Raw genomic sequence first — 19166 nt, 5'->3', positions numbered from 1 at the left:
TCCCAATAGTTGCAATAAAGAGAAAGACAAAGAAAAATTTCTAGCTAGATTTGGGGTTCATTGGTAGCTACTGAAGACATAATCATCCTTCTTGCTAAGGCATCCACTTCTTGGGGAGTCTTGGAAACCTATTCGAAGACGTGTTCATTGCAAGATCTCCATATGCTCTAGCAATAAACCCCCAATAATAGTAGACTTCTCTCTTCATTTGGATTAAGAAATAAATGTTATTTCTTCGCCGCCTAGCACTTAAAGAACAGGTCCTCATCTTCGCCAACAGCCATACCGCAGTAAGGGCTCCTATTCCACACTTCTCTAGCTTTTTCACAAGTAAATAGAAAATGTATAATTGTTTTTGTGGCTGCGTGACACCGCCGGCAGGTAGCTGGTCTCGAGGGCATTCTTCGGTGAAGCAGCTCTATAGTCGGAAGTCTTTCATGTTGAGCATGCCAGAGGAAAAGAAGAACTTTTGGTGGAGCTTTAATCTTCCAGAAATCTCGCCAAATTCCTTGTCTTTGCTGGAGGTGTGGATGAAGCTCAGACGGTTCATGGTTGAAGGAAAAGGCTATTCGGTACCCATAAGAGACTTCGTATCTGCCTTATTTGTGGAACAATCAGGTAAGTTTATCCCTCTGCTCACCAATTTTTGTTGCTAAAATTTGCTGAGTGATGGCTGGTGGAAATATTGAGGCAATGAGCTGTTGATTCCATTTATTATTTTCATTCATCAGGTGACTGACTCATGAGACTGGTTGGTTCATAGCAAAGGAGTTTAGACTGATTGGAGGAGTAAATTGTTGTAAAGACGGAACCCATGGATCAAAGAAAATGTTCACCTCGGAGCCAGGACGTATTTGCCAAATTAAGCCTTTCTCAGTGACTTTTCGCCCCTTCAGAATGCTCCTTCAACACCAGGAAGGTAAGTTCCCTGCCTCTGTTCTCAAAATATCTGTATAGCAAAAGTACTTGCCTTTGAGAATTCTAGCTAATTGCGAATTAGGTTGTGTTGCTATTCTCTAGCATTGTTTGCCTAGAAGTGCCAGATTTTGTGCCTTCAAATTCTTAAATCCCAGGCCCCCTTCCACTTTTGGCCTAGTTATCATATCTCAGCTGACCTAGCTAATTTTTCGTTCCTCTCCCTTTTGACCCCACCAAAATCGAGCTAAAATACGGTGAATTTGCTGTAGTAAGGAGTCAGGAAGTTTGAAGCATGACAGGGTGTAGATAGGGATAGCTTCTTCCACCGCCTTAATAAGGACATGTCGCCCTCCAACTGAGAGTAGTTTACATTTCCAACCTTTAACTCTTTTTTGAACTCTATCTTTAATAGCACCAAATGTAGTATTTTTTGATCTCTGAACCGTAGAAGGAATACCCAAATACTTATCTTGGGCCCCAATATGTTGGATATTTAAATTCTCAGCAATTTTGATATCTTGAGGAGTGTTTTTGCTGAAGAAAATAGCCGACTTATTTAGCTTGACTGTTTGTCCACTAAACCTTTCATAATCACCCAATAGGTCTAGGATACGATCACAACAGTTAGGAGAAGCTTTACAAAAGAGGATAGAGTCGTCAGCAAAGAGGAGGTGGTTTACAGTCGGGCACCTTCTAGTAATTTGAATCCCTTGTAAACTCCTGTTTTGCTGTGCTTTGTGTAGCAAGAAGGAGAGACCTTCCGCACAAAAAAAAAAAGATATGGGGAGAGAGAATCACCTTGCCGGATACCACTACTTGGTTTGAAATAGCCAAATGGTTAACCTTCCACAACAATAGAGTAAGAAACCGTCGTAACAACCTCTTGAATCCACCTAATCCATCTTGCATCAAGCCCTAATCTTTCCATCATAAACCAAAGAAAAGGCCATTCCACGCAATCATACACTTTACTCATATCAAGCTTAATGGCCATCTCAGCTACATCCTCGGATCTCTTCGTTTTTTGGTATTGCATAACCTCATGTGCAAAAAGAACATTCTCCGAAATCAATCAACCTTTCAAGAAGGCACTCTGGTTCGGACTAACTAAGAGATTCATAATGTTTTGCAGTCTATGGACAATGATTTTCGAAATAATCTTGTAGACTACTGTAGAGAGGCTAATGGGTCTCACCTGGGACATGTCTTTGGCTTCGAGAACCTTAGGAATAAGACATATCTGGGTATGATTAAAACTCCTGAGTAATCTGCCTCCTGTGAAAAAACTCTTCAACAGCCAAAAAAACATCTCCACCCACAATGCTCCAGAATGCGTGAAAAAATTTAGATGTAAACCCGTCATCCCACGGGGCGCTCTGTTGATGCACACTAAATGCTACTCGTTTAACCTCCTCCATAAAAATAGGCATAAGAAGTTTTTTATTCATACTTGGGGTAACCTTCAGTTCTAACTCTTCAAAGTCTTGGCTCGGATCAAGAGTGGGAGAGGCTGAGAAAATACTTTTGAAATATTCCTCAGCTACTCTCGCAATACCCTCGTTTGAGTTTGCCACCACCCCATTTTCACCAACCAAACTCCAAATCTTGTTGCTACGGCATCTGACTCAAGCAAATTAATGGAAGAACTTAGTGTTACGGTCCCTAATTTTTAACCACTTTATTCTTGACTTGTCTTTCCAGTAACTTTCCTCATTTAGGTAGGCCGCCTCTAGCTGCTTTTCAATCTCCAGAACCTGCTCACCCCCTTGAACTCCAGAGGCTCTCAATTCTTCCAATCGGTCTTTGAGTTCTCGGATTTGTTGCAGGGAATTAGACCGAGAGGTTTGCTGCCATTGCACAAGCGAATGTCTGCACCTCTTTAGTTTTTGAGCAAGAATGAACATAGGGGATCTCACAATTTTAGTTTTCTATGACTCCTCAACTATTGCTCTTACCTCAGCATTCCAACACCATCGCTCCTGGAATTTAAACCTGCATTTTGTTTTCTCCGTAGGGGATTAGAATCCAGCAGTAAAGGGGCGTGATCTGAGCCGTCTTCTTGGAGTTTGGTACTGTAGCTGTAGGATAAAAAGCATGCCAATTCAATGTTGCTAACACCCTGTCAAGCGGGTCTTGAATAAGCTCCTGACTTCTCCTTCTATTTGACCAAGTGAACAGTCTACCCACCATTCCCAGGTCCAATAAACTATTGTCATCTATAAAGCTATTGAATGTTGCCATAGAAGGGTCCGAAGTCAAACATCCTCCTTCCTTTTTCTGGGTATTCTTTATAGCATTATAGTCACTAAGAATGATGGTTTTACTTTGAAACTGTTGCAATATAGGTTTGATCTGTTCAAATTGCTGAAGTCGGATCTGTTCTATACTGCTAAAATGAACACCAATTAGTCCCCATTTCTCCTGCCTAGTAACATCATTGATTTTTGTAGCAATAAAAAATTCACCCGAGTTCGTTACCACCACATTAGTGCCCTTTTTCCATGTCAATGCAAGGCCACCTGCTGTACCGTTAGGATTACATAAAAACCAATCACCAAAACCACATGCCCTTAACTTGTTCTCCACTTGACGAAGCTAATTTTTTGTTTCACAGATAAAACCAACTTCGAGGGAGTGGGATCTACAAATTCCTTTGAAATTATGGAATGTCAGGGGCCTCCCCAAACCCCAACAATTCCTTAGACATCATGACGGAAGGATCATATTTTCTCATAGCAGAAAATTAAGTAGTGTTTGTTTTGGAGTATTGAACCGAGACTAGAGAATTGAGACTCAATATTATGTTTGTTGTCCTCAAATTAAAACTAAAATTTCAATTTAAAAAGTGTGAACACAAAAAACTGAAATTTTAATAATATTTTTTATTCTAAAAATATTCTTATTTAATCTTTCAAATTCTAATTATACCCTCCCACAACCACTATCTCTCCTTTTTCAAATAGCATCGTTCCCTTCTCCTCCAACCATCGCCGTCCTCATGTTTTTCAGCCGCCACCATCCTCTCTTCAGTAATTAATACAATAGCAAGTAAAAATAGATTTAACACAACACAACCTTAATAATCAACATAACACAACAGAAAAGAACAATGAAGCATATGCAAAATATAAAAGAATAACGAGCTTTTATCATTAATGACGACAAATAACAAAGTTTGCGGATAGTAAAGACAACGGTAATTACAAAACAAAAGAGAGAGAGAGAGAATGGGTGACTGAGTTTAGAGAATTTTTTATTTTTTAATTAATAATATTAATTTAATAATTTTAAATATTTTAGCCTCTATTTTTATTTCAAACTAAATAAAATACTAAAATTTATTTTAATTTTCGTCTTTTAGTTTTTATTTTTTTTTTAAAACACTACTTTATGGACCTTTCTTTTGATAGAGGTCACATTTTCCTTTGAAGAAACAAATAGGATCGAATTGGCTTTCACTCCACTATAAAAATAAAAATGAAAAAATAGAGTAAATGGTTAAATTAATACTTAAAATATTTTTTAATCAAATTTATTATTTAAAAATTTTAAATTTGTCATGTTAGTTTTTTTAGTGTCCAAATTTACTAATATGTGACGTTAAGTGATACCTCAATACATACTTAGAAGTCTTAATTGATTATTAACATGACTAGTTTATGAAATTAGATAAAATCAACTCTAAATTGAGAGATTTCAATGTTTCAAGTTTTTTCCACAATTAAATTTTAATTTGATTTAATTTCATAAATTTATTATATTAATAGTCAATTAAGACTTTTAGGTGTATGTTGGAATGTCACTTAATATATCATATTAATAAATTTTGACTCTATTAATAAACAAAATGATTAAAGGACTAATATGACTAATTTAAAATATTTAAAAAACAAATTTGATTAAAAAAATTTAAAGAACTAATTTAAAGAACGAATGATATTTTAAAGACTAATTTGATTATTTACTCAAAAAAATATATTAATAACTGAAAATTAAAACGACACGTGCGAAACTAGTTCTTCTCTTAAAACGCAAACAAAATCCATCGGTGACGGAAGAAACAAAAATGGGAAACGGAGACAAAATTCAGGGCAATGGTATTTTTGAAAAAAAATGGAAACGAAAAGCGATTAAGATTGTCCGTTAAGCGGAAACGGGAATCGAGAGGCGATTTTAGAGTATTCGCGATTCGAAACGAGGGAAGTGGATTGATCTGTATCTGAGAGTGACTTCATCTACAAATCATGTGTATGGTGCCACATACGAATTCATTTGCAGCTTCGAGTTGATCGTTGAGTTGTGATCTCCGAAAGAATGACAACACCATCGCCGTCGCCATCGCAATCGGGAGCTTCGAACGTGGATCTCTTCGATGCGTATTTCGGGCGCGCCGATTTGGACCGCGACGGCCGCATCAGTGGCGTCGAAGCCGTCTCGTTCTTCCAAGGCTCCGGTTTACCGAAGCCGGTCCTGGCTCAGGTAACACATCGAAACCCCAGCTTCATTTCTTAATATGTTAACCGCCATGATTCCCGCGCTTTTGAATTTCATCCTTAGTGAGTTCCGTTACGCCAATTGTGTAGATTTGGGCTTTTGCAAATCAAAGCCAAAGTGGGTTCCTCGATAGGGCAGAGTTTTACAACGCCCTTAAGCTTGTCACTGTGGCACAAAGCAAACGAGATCTTACTCCTGAAATAGTCAAAGCTGCATTATATGGTCCAGCTTCATCTAAAATACCTCCACCTCAAATCAACTTTACTGCCCCTGTTGCAGTTGCACCCCACCCACCTGCACCTGCACCTGCACCTGCACCTGCAACACAGAGTTCTCTACCGCATCAAAATGTTGGACCAAGGGGGCCAGTTCCAATTTTAGGTGGAAACCACCAAAATCTCCCTTCCCAGGGAAGTCAGTTAGTGAGGCCGCCTCCGCCGCAAAATGTCTCTGCTACTGCTTCTAATCTGGCACCTGGTACTGCCACTCAAGGTATCCGTGGAGTTCCGGCAGTAACATCCTCTTCAATGCCACCTAGAGGAAGTAGTCCAACATCTACTCAGGGGGTTTCTGGATCAAATGTTGCACTGGCAGCTGGACAATACCCTGCGTCTGGCACTAAGTCATCTGATCAAGCCGCTAAGGATTCTAAATTGGTGGTTACTTCGGGGAACGGTTTTGCTTCTGATGCGTTTTTTGGAGGGATGTGTTCTCTGCAAGCACATTTCAGCCCAGGAAAGATTCTCCTACACAAGGAAGTTCACCACTTTCACCAGCTACTGTTCCTGTTTCTGGAGGGAACCAACAGCCGGTTAGGACTAGCTCCACTGAGTCTTTGCAGACCCCACTCGCAGCTCAGCATGTTCGTGCACAGCTTCCGCAGGTCCGGCCACAGAATCAACATGCCTCGGTCCAAACACATAATATGGTGAATCCACCTGGACATCCAGTGAGGTTGCAGGATTCTGCTTCCCAGTCTCCTTGGCCAAGGATGACTCCCACTGATATTCAGAAATATACGAAAGTATTTGTGGCAGTAGACACTGATAGAGATGGGAAAATCACCGGGGAGCAAGCCCGAAATTTGTTCCTTAGCTGGAAATTACCACGAGGTATATCTTTCTTATACCTCTGTTCTTTCTTGGAAAGGAGAATTTAAGTGCTTTCTTTATCTTTTCTTCTCTATTCCATTTGCTGTCAGCTTAAGTGTGATTGATTTGCATTTGATAGCATTTGCCTTTAATTTTTGTTCTCGATTTGTTGCAAGCAATACCTTTTCTATTGTTCTAGTTTTAAAATCTATGTCAATGGCTTGCTAATTCCTGATTACGAGCTCTACAATGTGTTTATATTTTGCAGAGGTTTTAATGCAGGTTTGGGATTTATCCGATCAAGATAATGATAGCATGCTTTCCCTCAGGGAGTTTTGTGTTGCACTGTACCTAATGGAGCGGCATAGGGAAGGACGTGCTCTTCCAGGAGTACTGCCAAGCAACATTCTCCCTGATTTATCACCTCCTGGTCAACCTGCCCCTCAGCACAGTTCTGTAACTTGGGGAAATCCATCAGGTGAATGTCCAAGAATTACTATTTCTCCGTCTCTGTCTCCCTCTCTCTCTCTCTCACACACACACACATGGGTGTGCACAATTACATAATCATTTATATATTTGGGAAGTATTCACTAGTATTTTTCTCTATGCCATGTTTTGTATCTATGGAAGGTTTTCAACAACAGCAAGGGATGAGTGGCCCCGGTGCTCGACAAGTGAACCCAACTGCAGCCCGGCCACCAAGGTCGGCTCCTGTTCCGATGCCCGATGAAGCACCTCAGAAACAGCAGAAGCCCCGAGTTCCAGTGCTGGAGAAGCACCTCGTTAATCAGCTCAGTTCAGATGAGCAAAATAAAATTAATTTAAAGTTTCAAGAAGCATCAGAAGCTGATAAGAAGGTAACCACTCCATTTTTCTTTCTTGCATTGCCTAATATTGTTGTTTGATAAATTTCGCATTTGTTTGGACATATTAGAAAGTGCATGGTCCTGGACAGTGACATTGACAATTAGAACTACAGCTTATCGGCTGTATTTTTATATTTTGATGGTTCTACTTTTAAATTTTGGATTCCACTAATTTACTGCAGTTCTTTATTTTTCTTGATGGAAAAGTTTGCACAAGTTACATCTCTTTCATAGCTACCTGTATTTTGTGTATCTACTATCCAACTACCCTTCCTTATATATTAATTTAGTTTCATGAAAACTGAAAAGCAACTCTTTCTGTATTTTTCCATGGTCATATAAAACCAACTTATTGTGGGATGTGGTGAAATGACAATGTGAGTTATATTTTAATTTCAACATGATGTCATGAAGTATGCTTCTCCTCTTTATCTGTTATGCTAATGATGGTTGCAATATTAAAATTATTAGGTGTCAGTAGTATCTCTGAAGACAGAATGGAAAGTTTCTAAATAGTCTTTTGTGGCATGCATATCATTATGTCAGCCTCCGTGTACATGATTATACTCTATTGTGTTTCAAATTCAAGGCAGGTAATTATTATGTATTCCTTTGCTAACCACAGGTGGAAGCTCTTGAGAAAGAAATTGCAGAGTCCAGAGAGAAAATAGAATTCTGCCGTGCAAAAATGCAGGAACTTGTGAGTATTTTTCTTTCTTTTTTCCTTTATATCTTATTAAAACTCTAGTCTGTGCCTTTTAATATATACATAGTTTGTTGTGTCTTCTCTAGATTAAACGGTTCATTCCATTTGGGGCTGGGCTTTATACCATTAGCATATCGTTGAAGGCTTGAAGCTAGTAATTATAAAAATTAAACACTGAAGTGTAATTTGGTAGGAAATTCTTGTGACACCACAGTTTCTTGCTCACTTAAGGAAGAAGTGATGTTGCTAAGAAGCCAGAAACTTCACCATGCAAAGCTTTAAAAATACACAATATGCATCGGCTATATTATTATTTATTAATGGGATTCTAGAATGGTCCTCTAAGTGCTTGTTATGTTGCTTTTTGATATTTCTAATTAATAGATGGCAATCCCCCTTCTTTCAGCTTTTGGCTACTACTCCAGATACAATACTGACCAAAAAAAAAAAAAAGAAAATACTCCCTCCATCCTTTTTATCTGTAACTTTAGCCATATGCCTGGGGACAATCAATGTATAATTATGAAATATTCTTCCTAAAATATCCTTGTTCAATTTTCAGCATATTAATTGATTCTATTTATTTCTATCTACATGTCTTGATTGTAAGTGAGTTTGGAATGTTATGAATGGGGAAATTTACTTGCAAATGCTTCGTTGATATGTGGGAGATGACAGATATTATGGACCATTTGTGTCCTCAAAATGTCAGTTAAAAGTACTGAAGTGAATACTGAATACCTAGGAAATAGGCATGTTATATTGCTTGCACAGCTTGCACTTCTTTTTGTCTATATAAAAATTTCGGTTACTGAGAAGAGAATAATTTGTAGAAAACTTCCTTCTTCCAATTTCACATACTATTTGTGGTTTAATCTAGTGCCACCTTAATTTTCCTTTTTGCTTTTCATTTCTCTTTTTGAAAAGGTTTCTTGTTCTTTTTCTGTCTAAGGTTCTGTACAAGAGTAGATGTGACAATCGTCTTAATGAGGTCATAGAAAGAATATCAGCTGACAAGCGTGAGGTATCTTTCTTTAGAATTACCTGTGTTCTTTTTGTTTCCAAATCGTATTATCATTTTCTCAAATTTATCAATTCAGGTTGAGATTCTAGCAAAAAAGTATGAAGATAAGTATAAGCAAGTTGGAGATGTATCATCCAAGTTAACTACTGAGGAAGCCACATTTCGTGATATACAGGTGCAATGAGATACAGATTTCTCTTCAATTGATAGCATGTGTTAAAAGCTTGTTATTATTAGCCTATTTTATTAAATACTGTCAAACTATTTCTTTATTTGATTTGCAGGAGAAAAAATTTGAATTGTATCAAGCAATTGCCAAGATGGAACAAGATGGAAATGCTGATGGTTCATTACAGGTAGATTTTGATATTTACCAAGCATGAATATCAATCTTGAGAAATTATTTTCGTATCTCATTTAAGTCATAAAAAATTCAGGCCCATGCTGATCGTATCCAATCAGAGCTTGATGAACTGGTAAAATCTTTAAATGAGCGGTGTAAGAAGTATGGATTACGTGCAAAGGCAACAACACTAGTGGAACTACCCTTTGGTAATTTCTAATTTATGTATTATTATCCTTTTAGTAATTCTCTAGTATTTTGGATGTCTATAACTTTATTATTTCGAATTGCTGCTTTTATTTTGTTCTTTTGTTGTTGATATCAAGCTTAGAAGTAGTCTTTAGTTGTTGAATACTGTTTTTAAATCATGATGAATATCACATCAACCATTGCAACTAAAAGAGGTTGCTCAATTAGGTGGCATTTAACATATTTTTGCAGCTTTTCTTGTGTAACCTTCATCAATTTTCTTGTCATTGATATGCATGGACAGACTCTATAATCTCATAAACTCTCGCCTATTGTAAAAAAAAATATGTTTTCTCGTGTTTTTTATTATTATTATTAATCAATTTCCAATGAAATGTAATGATGCATTGACAATTGTGGTTCTTTGTCATAGTTGCTGATGTAGTTCTTGTCAAATGATGGATAAATGCTTTCATTCTATGAAAAGGAGGGCAAACTTGTAACCCACTAATATTCTGGGGACGTTATGCAATATAAGCTACACACCTTGTATATATTTCTCTTAAATCATCAAGAAGACACAAACTAAAAGCATAGTGACCCTTTTTGGTGTAAAGCATATGACCTTTTTTATATGGGGCTTCTTTAACAGATGCTGAGGGGGTTTGAAGCTTTGTTACACTGATTTTCTTGCTTGTTCGAATTGTTTTTAATGTTACACTGTGTGTGTGGAGTGCTATCCTGCTCTATGCATTTTTTTTCTTTTGACTATGTAGATTTCTTCTTTTATAAAAGGGCAATTAATTGTGGTTTTCTGTTTCTTGCAGTTGCATTTTTCTTCCACTATATCGAATAAGATTACAAAAACTGTTTCCATTCATGTAGAATGAAGTCACTTAGTGTTTGTTCTCTCGCTAAGTGTATAGTTTGCCTATTGATACATAGATAGTTATCATGTTATCCCCTTTTACTTGTTTTCTTTGTTATTTCTCCTTTCTTTGTGGTTGCCAGGAGTTCCATGTGTTCTCTTCAACTAGCTCTTTTATTTTGAAAAAGTAATTGCATTGCATTCATGTCATGTTAATCTTATATTCTCTGGTGTCACTCAATTTTTTCCTTTTAAGGTTGGCAACCTGGTATCCAGGAAGGAGCTGCTGACTGGGATGAAGATTGGGATAAGCTTGAAGATAAAGGTATATTTATTATATAAAATTTTGAGGTATCTTTACATAAGGTTATGGAAAGGTCATTGTTGATTATTATTCTTTCTGAGGGATAAATTTTGAGTTATATAGTTCAGGTGACTGCGAATAGATTATGGTTTAACTGCTATTACTTTATTTCTCCATTAGCAGAATTCGCTCTTGTCAAAGAACTCACACTTGATGTGCAGAACATCATTGCACCTCCAAAACAAAAATTGCCATCGTCTGTGAAACAGAAAGATTCAGAAATTGACAGTCCCAAAGTTACAGGTTCACCTAAGAGTGATAATGAGTCAGAAAAACCCCAGATCACAGATGAACAAGAAGTTGACAATGAATCCGTTCATAAGAAAAGTGAAGATAGGTCTGCAAAATCCGCTCCTAGTACACCGTTTGCTACGAGCTTTATTGGAAGCCCCCAGAGGGCCTTTTCTGACTCTGACATTGGAAAGACTGCTGCTGGTGAAGATCGCTCGCTCCGTGACCAAGATAGCATACAAGAAACCCAGAGGTATGGTTTCACATCTCATTTTTCTGTATGCTGGTCAGTTTCTGATTTTGCTGTAAAATTAGTGGATGTATCATTAATTTTGATGATCATGAAGGTTCTGTGCCTTTGGAAGGTCTTGGTATTTTGGCATTTAGTCGATTACTACCATCATCATCATCATTACAGCAAAAATGATATTTATTATTGTTAAAAACTCCCGGGACTCTGATTAACAACTTTGTAATGAATCTTATTCAATTGGCATAAAATCTTCATGGTTCAGCCTTGCAGGTTTTCAGGCTCTGCCGCACCAGTACTAATTCCTAATTGTAATATAGGTCTTACATGCCAAAGTATAGAAAACTAAGAAGTATAGGGTGAAATGGTTAGAGTGTACATTATCTTTAAGCCAATAGATGTAGGCTTGGTTTGGTAAAGCTTTTCGAAGAAGTGCTTGTGCTTTTTAAAAGTTCAAGCTCCTCATTTTGTGTTTGGTAAATAAAAAAGATCATGTGCTTGTGCTTGCAGCTTTTAAAAGATTGGGGTACTTTTGAAAGCACCTAAAATAGAGCTTTTCAAAGTTGGTTTATGCTTTTCAAAATTTAAAAGTCTAATATAACCTCATATGTTAACTAATTTTCAAATTTAATACTTGTATTTATGTCTATTATAGTATTTTTAAATTTTAAAAGCTATTTTACCAAATGCAATTGTTGTTGCTTGTGATTATTAAAAGCAATTTTTAATTTGATTTACCAAACATAAATGCTACAACTTTTAAAAAGTCATCTTTTAAAAGTTAGCTTTTATAAGTTACTTTTGAAAAGTAAAAGTTTTACCAAACTAAGCCGTAGTGGAAATCTTGCTTGGCTTGATGTGAATTTATTATGGTTTTGTGCATGATATGGACTTCAGATCCACCATATTATTTCTAAATGGATACTGATATGCCTCATTTCATATGTTTTGTTTCACCGGATATGATGTTATGATCTTGTGAAACAATTGCTTATATAATCTTGCATGCAGTGATCATGGTGGAGACAAGCCTCTCTTTTCCAGCGAGAAAATATTTGACGAACCAAATTGGGGAACCTTCGACACTAATGATGATATTGACTCAGTTTGGGGGTTCAATGCCAGTAGCACCACGAAGCAGGTATGCAGATTCTCGCCGCTTATATATTGTCATAGCAAAATTCTTTCCTTTCCTTTCTAAATTCCCATTAGCCGTGCAATGCGCCGGTTTCGGTCTAGTTTTATAATTACTATTTACATGTTATTCAAAGTTTCCTTAAATTTTAACATTTCCATTTGCTGGCACGTTTGAACAAATTCTAGCAGTCTGCTGATCACGTTAGGATGTTTGTTTCTACAGGGGAGAGATGTTGAGGGAGTCGGAGACGACTATTTCTTTGGTTCTGGCGATCTCGGCTTTGGCACAATTAAAACAGGTTCAGAACAGGGTGGTGATCCTTTCCCAAAGAGTGGCGCATTCAGTTTTGATGATTCTGTTCCAAACTCACCACTTTTCAGCTCCGGCAGCTCTCCACAAAGGCCCAAAGAGTGGTTGGAAAGTGGTTTTGACAGCGTGTCGAGATTCGATTCTTTCCGAGCACAGGATAGCAGCACTTTACCTGCACAATTTGATTCAGGCCGCAGCAGTATGGATTTTGATCATGTTCGAGGCTTTTCAGCATTTGATGACTCGGATGCCTTTGGTTCTGGCTCTGGCTTTGGCTCTGAGCCATTTAGGACTTCATCTGAAAAGCAAAATCCCAGAAGTTCTTTTTAGTTTTGTAGTTATTTTTCTATGTGCTTTGTTGCCTCTGTTGGAGTGGGTTTTTTGTCACCCTGTTGGGGAACCTCACATTTCTAATCATCATAATTTTGGCTTCTTGGTTGACTATTTTTCGAATAGGGTATGGGTATCAATGTATCATTGTGATTCTTTTGTTTTCGGCTTTTCTGGGTAGTAAATATTGTGTACTTTTATACTTAGATTTTGCACTCACGCATTTGAAGTAAATAAATCAATTTTTTATGTAGAATATTTTAATAGCTGAATAGATTTTTTTTAACCCTTTGCTTTGTGGTAATTTTATTGGGAAATAGTTAAAAAGTATAATTTTATGAGTAAAGTACCAATTCGATCTTTGTCCATTTCCCAAAATAATAAGACGACTCTTAACCAAAAACACATTCTATTACGGTCCCTGACCTTTTACTCTGTCTGCCAACCCGGTCCTTATGTCATTTTTCCGGTGAAAACTCAACGAAAATTGCTGACGTATCAGGTTAAAAAATGGACAGGGACCTAATTGTCTCTAAATTTAAATTGGTTAGGGGTTTATTTGTCCTTATTATTCTTTAAACAATATTTTTAATTATATTTTTATTCATTATATTAATATTTTTTTAATAAAGAAGTACAAACTAATTAATAAATTATTCAAATTTAAAAATATCATTTATTATGAAACCAAATAAATAATTTTTAAATATAATTTTTAAATATATAAATAATAAATATTAAAATTCAGTTAATACATTAATAATAATAACCCTATGATATACTATTAGTATTATAACTAATGAACACATTATTTGATATATAGTAAACTTTTTTTTACTAGTAACAAATTTAATTTTTTATCTATTTAAACTAAATTAATAATTCTATTATGTTTTATTTCATTTAGTATTAGTAGCCTACTCATAGTGTATTTTAGTGTAAAGATATCAAATAGAATTATTAATTTAGTTTAAAGGGATAAAAAATTAAATTTGTTATTAGTCAAAAAAATTTATTATATATTAAATAATGTGTTCATTAATTTTCACTTTATTGTAAAAATTAGCTAGATCATAATACTAATAGTATATCATAGGGTTATTATTATTAATGTATTAACTGAATTTTAATGTTTGTTATTTATATATTTAAAAATTATTTATTTGGTTTCATAATAAATGATATTTTTAAATTTGAATAATTTATTAATTAGTTTGTACTTATTTATTAAAAAAATATTAATATAATGAATAAAAAAATAATTAAAAAATATTGTTTAAAGAATAATACGGACAAATAAACTCCTAACTAATTTAAATTTAGAGACAACTAGGTCCCTGTCCATTTTTTAACCTGACACGTCAGCAATTTCCGTCGAGTTTTCGCCGGAAAATTGACAGAAGAACCGAGTTGGCAGACGAAGTACAAGATCAAGGACCGTAATAGAACGTGTTTTTGGTTAAGGATCGTCTTGTCATTTTAAAAAATGGACAGAGACCGAATTAGTACTTTACTCTAATTTTATGAACAAAGATTTGTATCATAATGAATCCTAAAATTAATTAGGATATCAAAATTTTGTATTATAAATGTATATTACAGTAAAATTACATTTTTATTATGTCCAGTGACTGTATGATATCATATAAAAAACAGAGACATGTTAAGCTCGTAGATTATTTTTATTTAAATGAAATAAATTTGTTATATTCGCTTATGTGTTAATTGCAGAATATTTATTAGAGAAAATGACAAACAGGTTTTTTTGATATTTTAATTCAAAGATAAATAAGTTTTTAACTAATTGAAAATATAAAAATATCTTACTTTTTAAAATTCGAAACATCTAAATCTCTTTGAGGGATTTATTTGTCTTCATATATTTTAGACTGATGATGAATCTAGATGTCTCATGTCTTAAAAAATGATAGACGTTTTTGTATTTTTAATTAATCAAAAAAATTTATGTCTTTAAATTAAAAAATCAGGACTTATTTATTTTTTTTCTCTAATTAATTAATATACACTATTGTATTTTATTGTATTTTGTTGGCCATGGAACTGAAAGCTAATCAGATCTGTTTTCAGTTTTCACCAATAATTAATAGAGCAAATACTAGCAGATATTTACAATTGACACATGCGAATATAACAATATTTTGTTTAAAAAGATATACAAAATATAAGGGAAAATTATATTTTTTTACTCTCTAAAGTTTATTAAAAGTTTTTTAAAATATTTATAAATTTTATTTTATTTTAATTTTGTTCTAAAAATTTTTAATTTACATTAAATATATCCTTGACAGCTAAATTTTTAAAAAATTTAGAACTAATCTAACAATAATGCATGATAACTATGTCTCATTTATTTGTATTAAAAGTTATTTTTGTGAAATTATTGTTGAGTTGATTCTAAATCTTTTAAAAAATTAACACACACTTAGTCGTTAGAGGTATATTTGATGTAAAACAAAAACTTTTAGAATAAAATTAAAACAAAATAGAAGTTAAGGATATTTTAAAAACTTTTAGCAAAATTCAATATATATATATATATATATATATATATTTATTCAATGTATTCTCTACCTCAACAGGTTAAACTAATTTATTGCATACCTGAACTTTATTTGCCACCTCAACAGTCGTGCAATTACATTCGTTCTTTTGGATGACCGCGATTAATGTGAAACGTAGTTATTTTTAGTGATATTGCATAATTGAATGTACGTATAAAACTACTTTACACTGACAATATATCAAAATTAAATTCTAATATTGTAAGGTCTAAATAATCACAAGATTGAATAAAAACTTTATTGTTTATTAAAAAATTGATAATTGAATAATTTAATTAAGTGAAACAAAAATATTTAGGTTTTGGTGGTAATTGAAATTATAGTGATCATTTGACATTAAAACAAACTTCCTTTTATTTTTAAAACTTCATTTCATTTATATAAATTGAAAAATATGCTCAACCGAAATTTTTTATCAAGCATTAGAAAAGAAAAGTAAAAGACAAGAATTAACGAAGCAATAAAAGTACTCTTATAGTAAGATTTCTTTTTATGAAAGATGAAAAAGATAAAAGACAATTTTACTTGTTGAAAATGGGTAGGATAATTACAATTTAATATAAAATCTTTGATTAAATTTAAAAATTTATCATTATGATAAATATCATAATATTAAAAGATAAACATTTTATAATTTAATCTAAAATCTTACTAATCATAAAGGAGGCCACTCAGATAAAGACGCCTAAAACGTCTTTTTTTAAAGATGTTTTCATGTTGTGTTTTAATTGGTTTCTGTATAATTTATTCGGTATTCCTCATCACATATTATTAAATTCCTCAAAAGATTTTCTTTCTAAAAATAATAAAAAACATTTAATTTGGACTAAACTAAAAAAGGTAATAAATTAACTATTAGATTTTTTTTAAAAGATTATTTACATAAAAAAATATATCACATTCATCAAATATATATATATATAACAAGCTCTTAAAATTTTTATAAATAAAAAAATAATTAATTTATATTCGTACAATATATAAAATAATTACTATATTATTATTATTATATTATATATTAAGATTCACTAATTTAAATTTTTTTTTATTTTTAATATAAGCATTAGAAATAAATAAAATTTTTATAACTAAATGTAGTGTAACAAAATATATATAATATTAATTAGTTCTTAAAAAATTCTAAAAAAAATAGTTGCTTTCATTTTAGTAAAATAACTATTTATTAAAGTAGACAAATTAATTATTTTCTCCTCATATACAGTTTTTTAAGATATAAAAATAATTAATTAGGACATTGGTTAAGATAATTAAAGTCACTATTTTATTAAATTTTTAATTTAAAGAAAAATCCTAGTTAATTTTGGTATAGAAATTTTGAATTTGAAAACATTGATAAAAATTATGTTAAATTTTGATTTATTTGATTCACATTTAAATTAATCACTACATAAGTTAAAGTTCTGTTTTGAAGTTATATTCGAGTTTTAATCTGATTTTTAAAGTTTTAATTTACTTAGTTTGATTTTTTAACTTAAGTATCCGTGACTCATATTAGGGTTTTAAGTGTTTAGTTGAAAAAAAATAAGGTAAAAAGAATTTCAGTTGTCACATCAAACAGTCGCTAGAATGTATAATGTAACAGTCGTTAGTCCATCTCAGCATGTCGTTAACGATTTTGTGAGACAGTGACAAAAATAAGATTAGAAAATGTGAGTCATAACTATTAAGTTGGGAGACTAAATTGAGTAAATCGAAATTTTTGAAATTAGATTGAAACAGTTGTTAGAACCGAACCAGTGATCGAACCGGTCAAACTATTGGTTTACTGGTTTATTGGTTCAATCGATAAATCACTTGTTGAACCGATAAAATTGGTCTCACGTAAATATAAAATATAAAATAGTTAAAAACTTAAAATTAAAATTTGAAATACATATCTTCACTAACATTTTATGAAGAATCAAATCTCAACTTCTAAAAATAACTAATATAAAAAAAATTATAAAATTTTAATACTATAATAGTATCTTATTTTGACACAATAAAAAAATAATTAATTCACAAAGCCTATCATCTAACTATAATATCAGTAGATTTTAACACTAACATCAAAACAAATAACCTTAATCACAATACTAGCAATAAAATAGATCAAGTAAATTAATAAATTTTTAGTGAAATTTATATTTATATTAATAATAGTATATAATTAAAATATAATTAATTTTAAAAATAGAAAAAATAAAAATTAAATTAAATTAGATATTTATGTATACTATATAATTAGTATTTGTCAAATATAATACTTAAAAGTGCAATGGCTAAATGGCAAGTAGAGGTTGCTTTTGAGGATATGATCTGATCTATAAGATGATCAGATTGGATCGAATCGGATCCACACTCTAATCAGATAGAAGTAAATATGTTTACAAAAGTAAACAAAAAAAATTATTGACTTTTTTTTATAAAAATAATTTTTTTTAATATTTTTTATTTTATGGATATATTTGATATCTGATCCAAATATAAAAAGTGCGAATATCGAATTTGATCTAACAAGTTTAGTGCGGATTGGATCGAATTTTCAGTCATAACCCATATTCCCATTTGTAAACACCCCTAGCAATAATAACTAAAAAATTATAATGATTATATTAAGAGGAAGTGCCAAAACAAAAGTACTAAATAGAAGAACATTTAGTCAAATATTAAAAGAAAATTTTACTTTAAAACAGTTGGACTTTTTTTGCTCATATATATATATATATAATGTAATAATAATAATAATATGATAATTGTTTTATATATCACACAAATATAAACGTTTTTTTTTCTATGATCTTAAGAAAGGTTTTGTAAGTCCCTAACCTTGTTATCGATTTTTGTAGTGTTAGCCCTCATATTATCAATTTGATTCAGATATAATTCGGATGATAAATTATTTGGTGATGTGCTTCCTTTTTTACTGTGATATACTTGTTTATTATTATTATTATTATTTTTATTATTATTATTATTATTATTATTATTATTATTATTATTATTATTTACATTAAAAAATAACAGGCCAAATTATTGCCATAACATAATAGAAGTATGGAAGTTTATCATTCTTCTCTAATAGAGAAAACAAAATTCTTTTCAATAGTTTATTCAACGTTTAGTAGAATAAAAATAAATTTTATTAGAATAAATTTTAGTACGAGTTTAATATTTTTATTCATCATAAAATATTTATAGAATTATTCGTAGATAAATTTTGGAAAAAAGAAAAAAAATATGATTTTTAATTTTATTTTTAAATAAACATTATTTTTAATTTTAAAATGAATTTTATTTTTATTTTTTAATAATATTAATTTTTTACCATATATAATTATTCAATTATTTTTTAATCATATATAAATAAATTACTCTTAATAAGACTTTTTTGTGTTATTCAATTATCTTTTTTAAAAAATAATTAATTATTAAAATAATTAAACTTTTCACAACAAAA

The 19166-nt window shown here is 32.2% G+C and overlaps 1 protein-coding gene across 2 annotated transcripts; it reads left to right on the top strand.

Annotated features, from left to right (window-relative positions):
• The first annotated feature begins 4924 nt into the window (after nucleotides 1-4924).
• Nucleotides 4925-13380, top strand: LOC112755676 (uncharacterized). 2 transcript variants are annotated; one of them, XM_025803921.3, is made up of 13 exons: nucleotides 4925-5397; nucleotides 5502-6524; nucleotides 6772-6981; nucleotides 7137-7363; nucleotides 7998-8072; nucleotides 9031-9102; nucleotides 9179-9277; nucleotides 9387-9458; nucleotides 9540-9654; nucleotides 10759-10827; nucleotides 10990-11350; nucleotides 12359-12488; nucleotides 12708-13380. In XM_025803921.3, the coding sequence occupies exons 2-13, from the start codon at nucleotides 6338-6340 to the stop codon at nucleotides 13122-13124; spliced, it is 2034 nt and encodes a 677-aa protein (XP_025659706.3). In that variant the 5' UTR covers nucleotides 4925-5397; nucleotides 5502-6337; the 3' UTR covers nucleotides 13125-13380. The 2 variants fall into 2 exon arrangements, with proteins under 2 accessions (XP_025659706.3, XP_072053734.1); XM_072197633.1 differs by having other exon boundaries at nucleotides 10987-11350.
• Nucleotides 13381-19166: the final 5786 nt, after the last annotated feature.

The sequence above is a fragment of the Arachis hypogaea genome, chromosome 6 (assembly GCF_003086295.3).
Source record: "Arachis hypogaea cultivar Tifrunner chromosome 6, arahy.Tifrunner.gnm2.J5K5, whole genome shotgun sequence".
NCBI lineage: Eukaryota > Viridiplantae > Streptophyta > Magnoliopsida > Fabales > Fabaceae > Arachis > Arachis hypogaea.
The sequence above is the reverse complement of the archived record's forward strand: the minus strand, read 5'-3'. Positions and strand labels throughout refer to the sequence as shown.

What these genes read in the sequence shown, in the direction of transcription:
- LOC112755676 (XM_072197633.1), top strand. Translation starts at nt 6,338, where the DNA reads ATGGTGAATCCACCTGGACATCCAGTGAGGTTGCAGGATTCTGCTTCC. An exon ending in TATCAGCTGACAAGCGTGAG is followed by an intron (nt 9,103 to 9,178) that starts GTATCTTTCTTT and finishes TTATCAATTCAG; the next exon opens with GTTGAGATTCTAGCAAAAAA. An exon ending in CCACATTTCGTGATATACAG is followed by an intron (nt 9,278 to 9,386) that starts GTGCAATGAGAT and finishes TTTGATTTGCAG; the next exon opens with GAGAAAAAATTTGAATTGTA.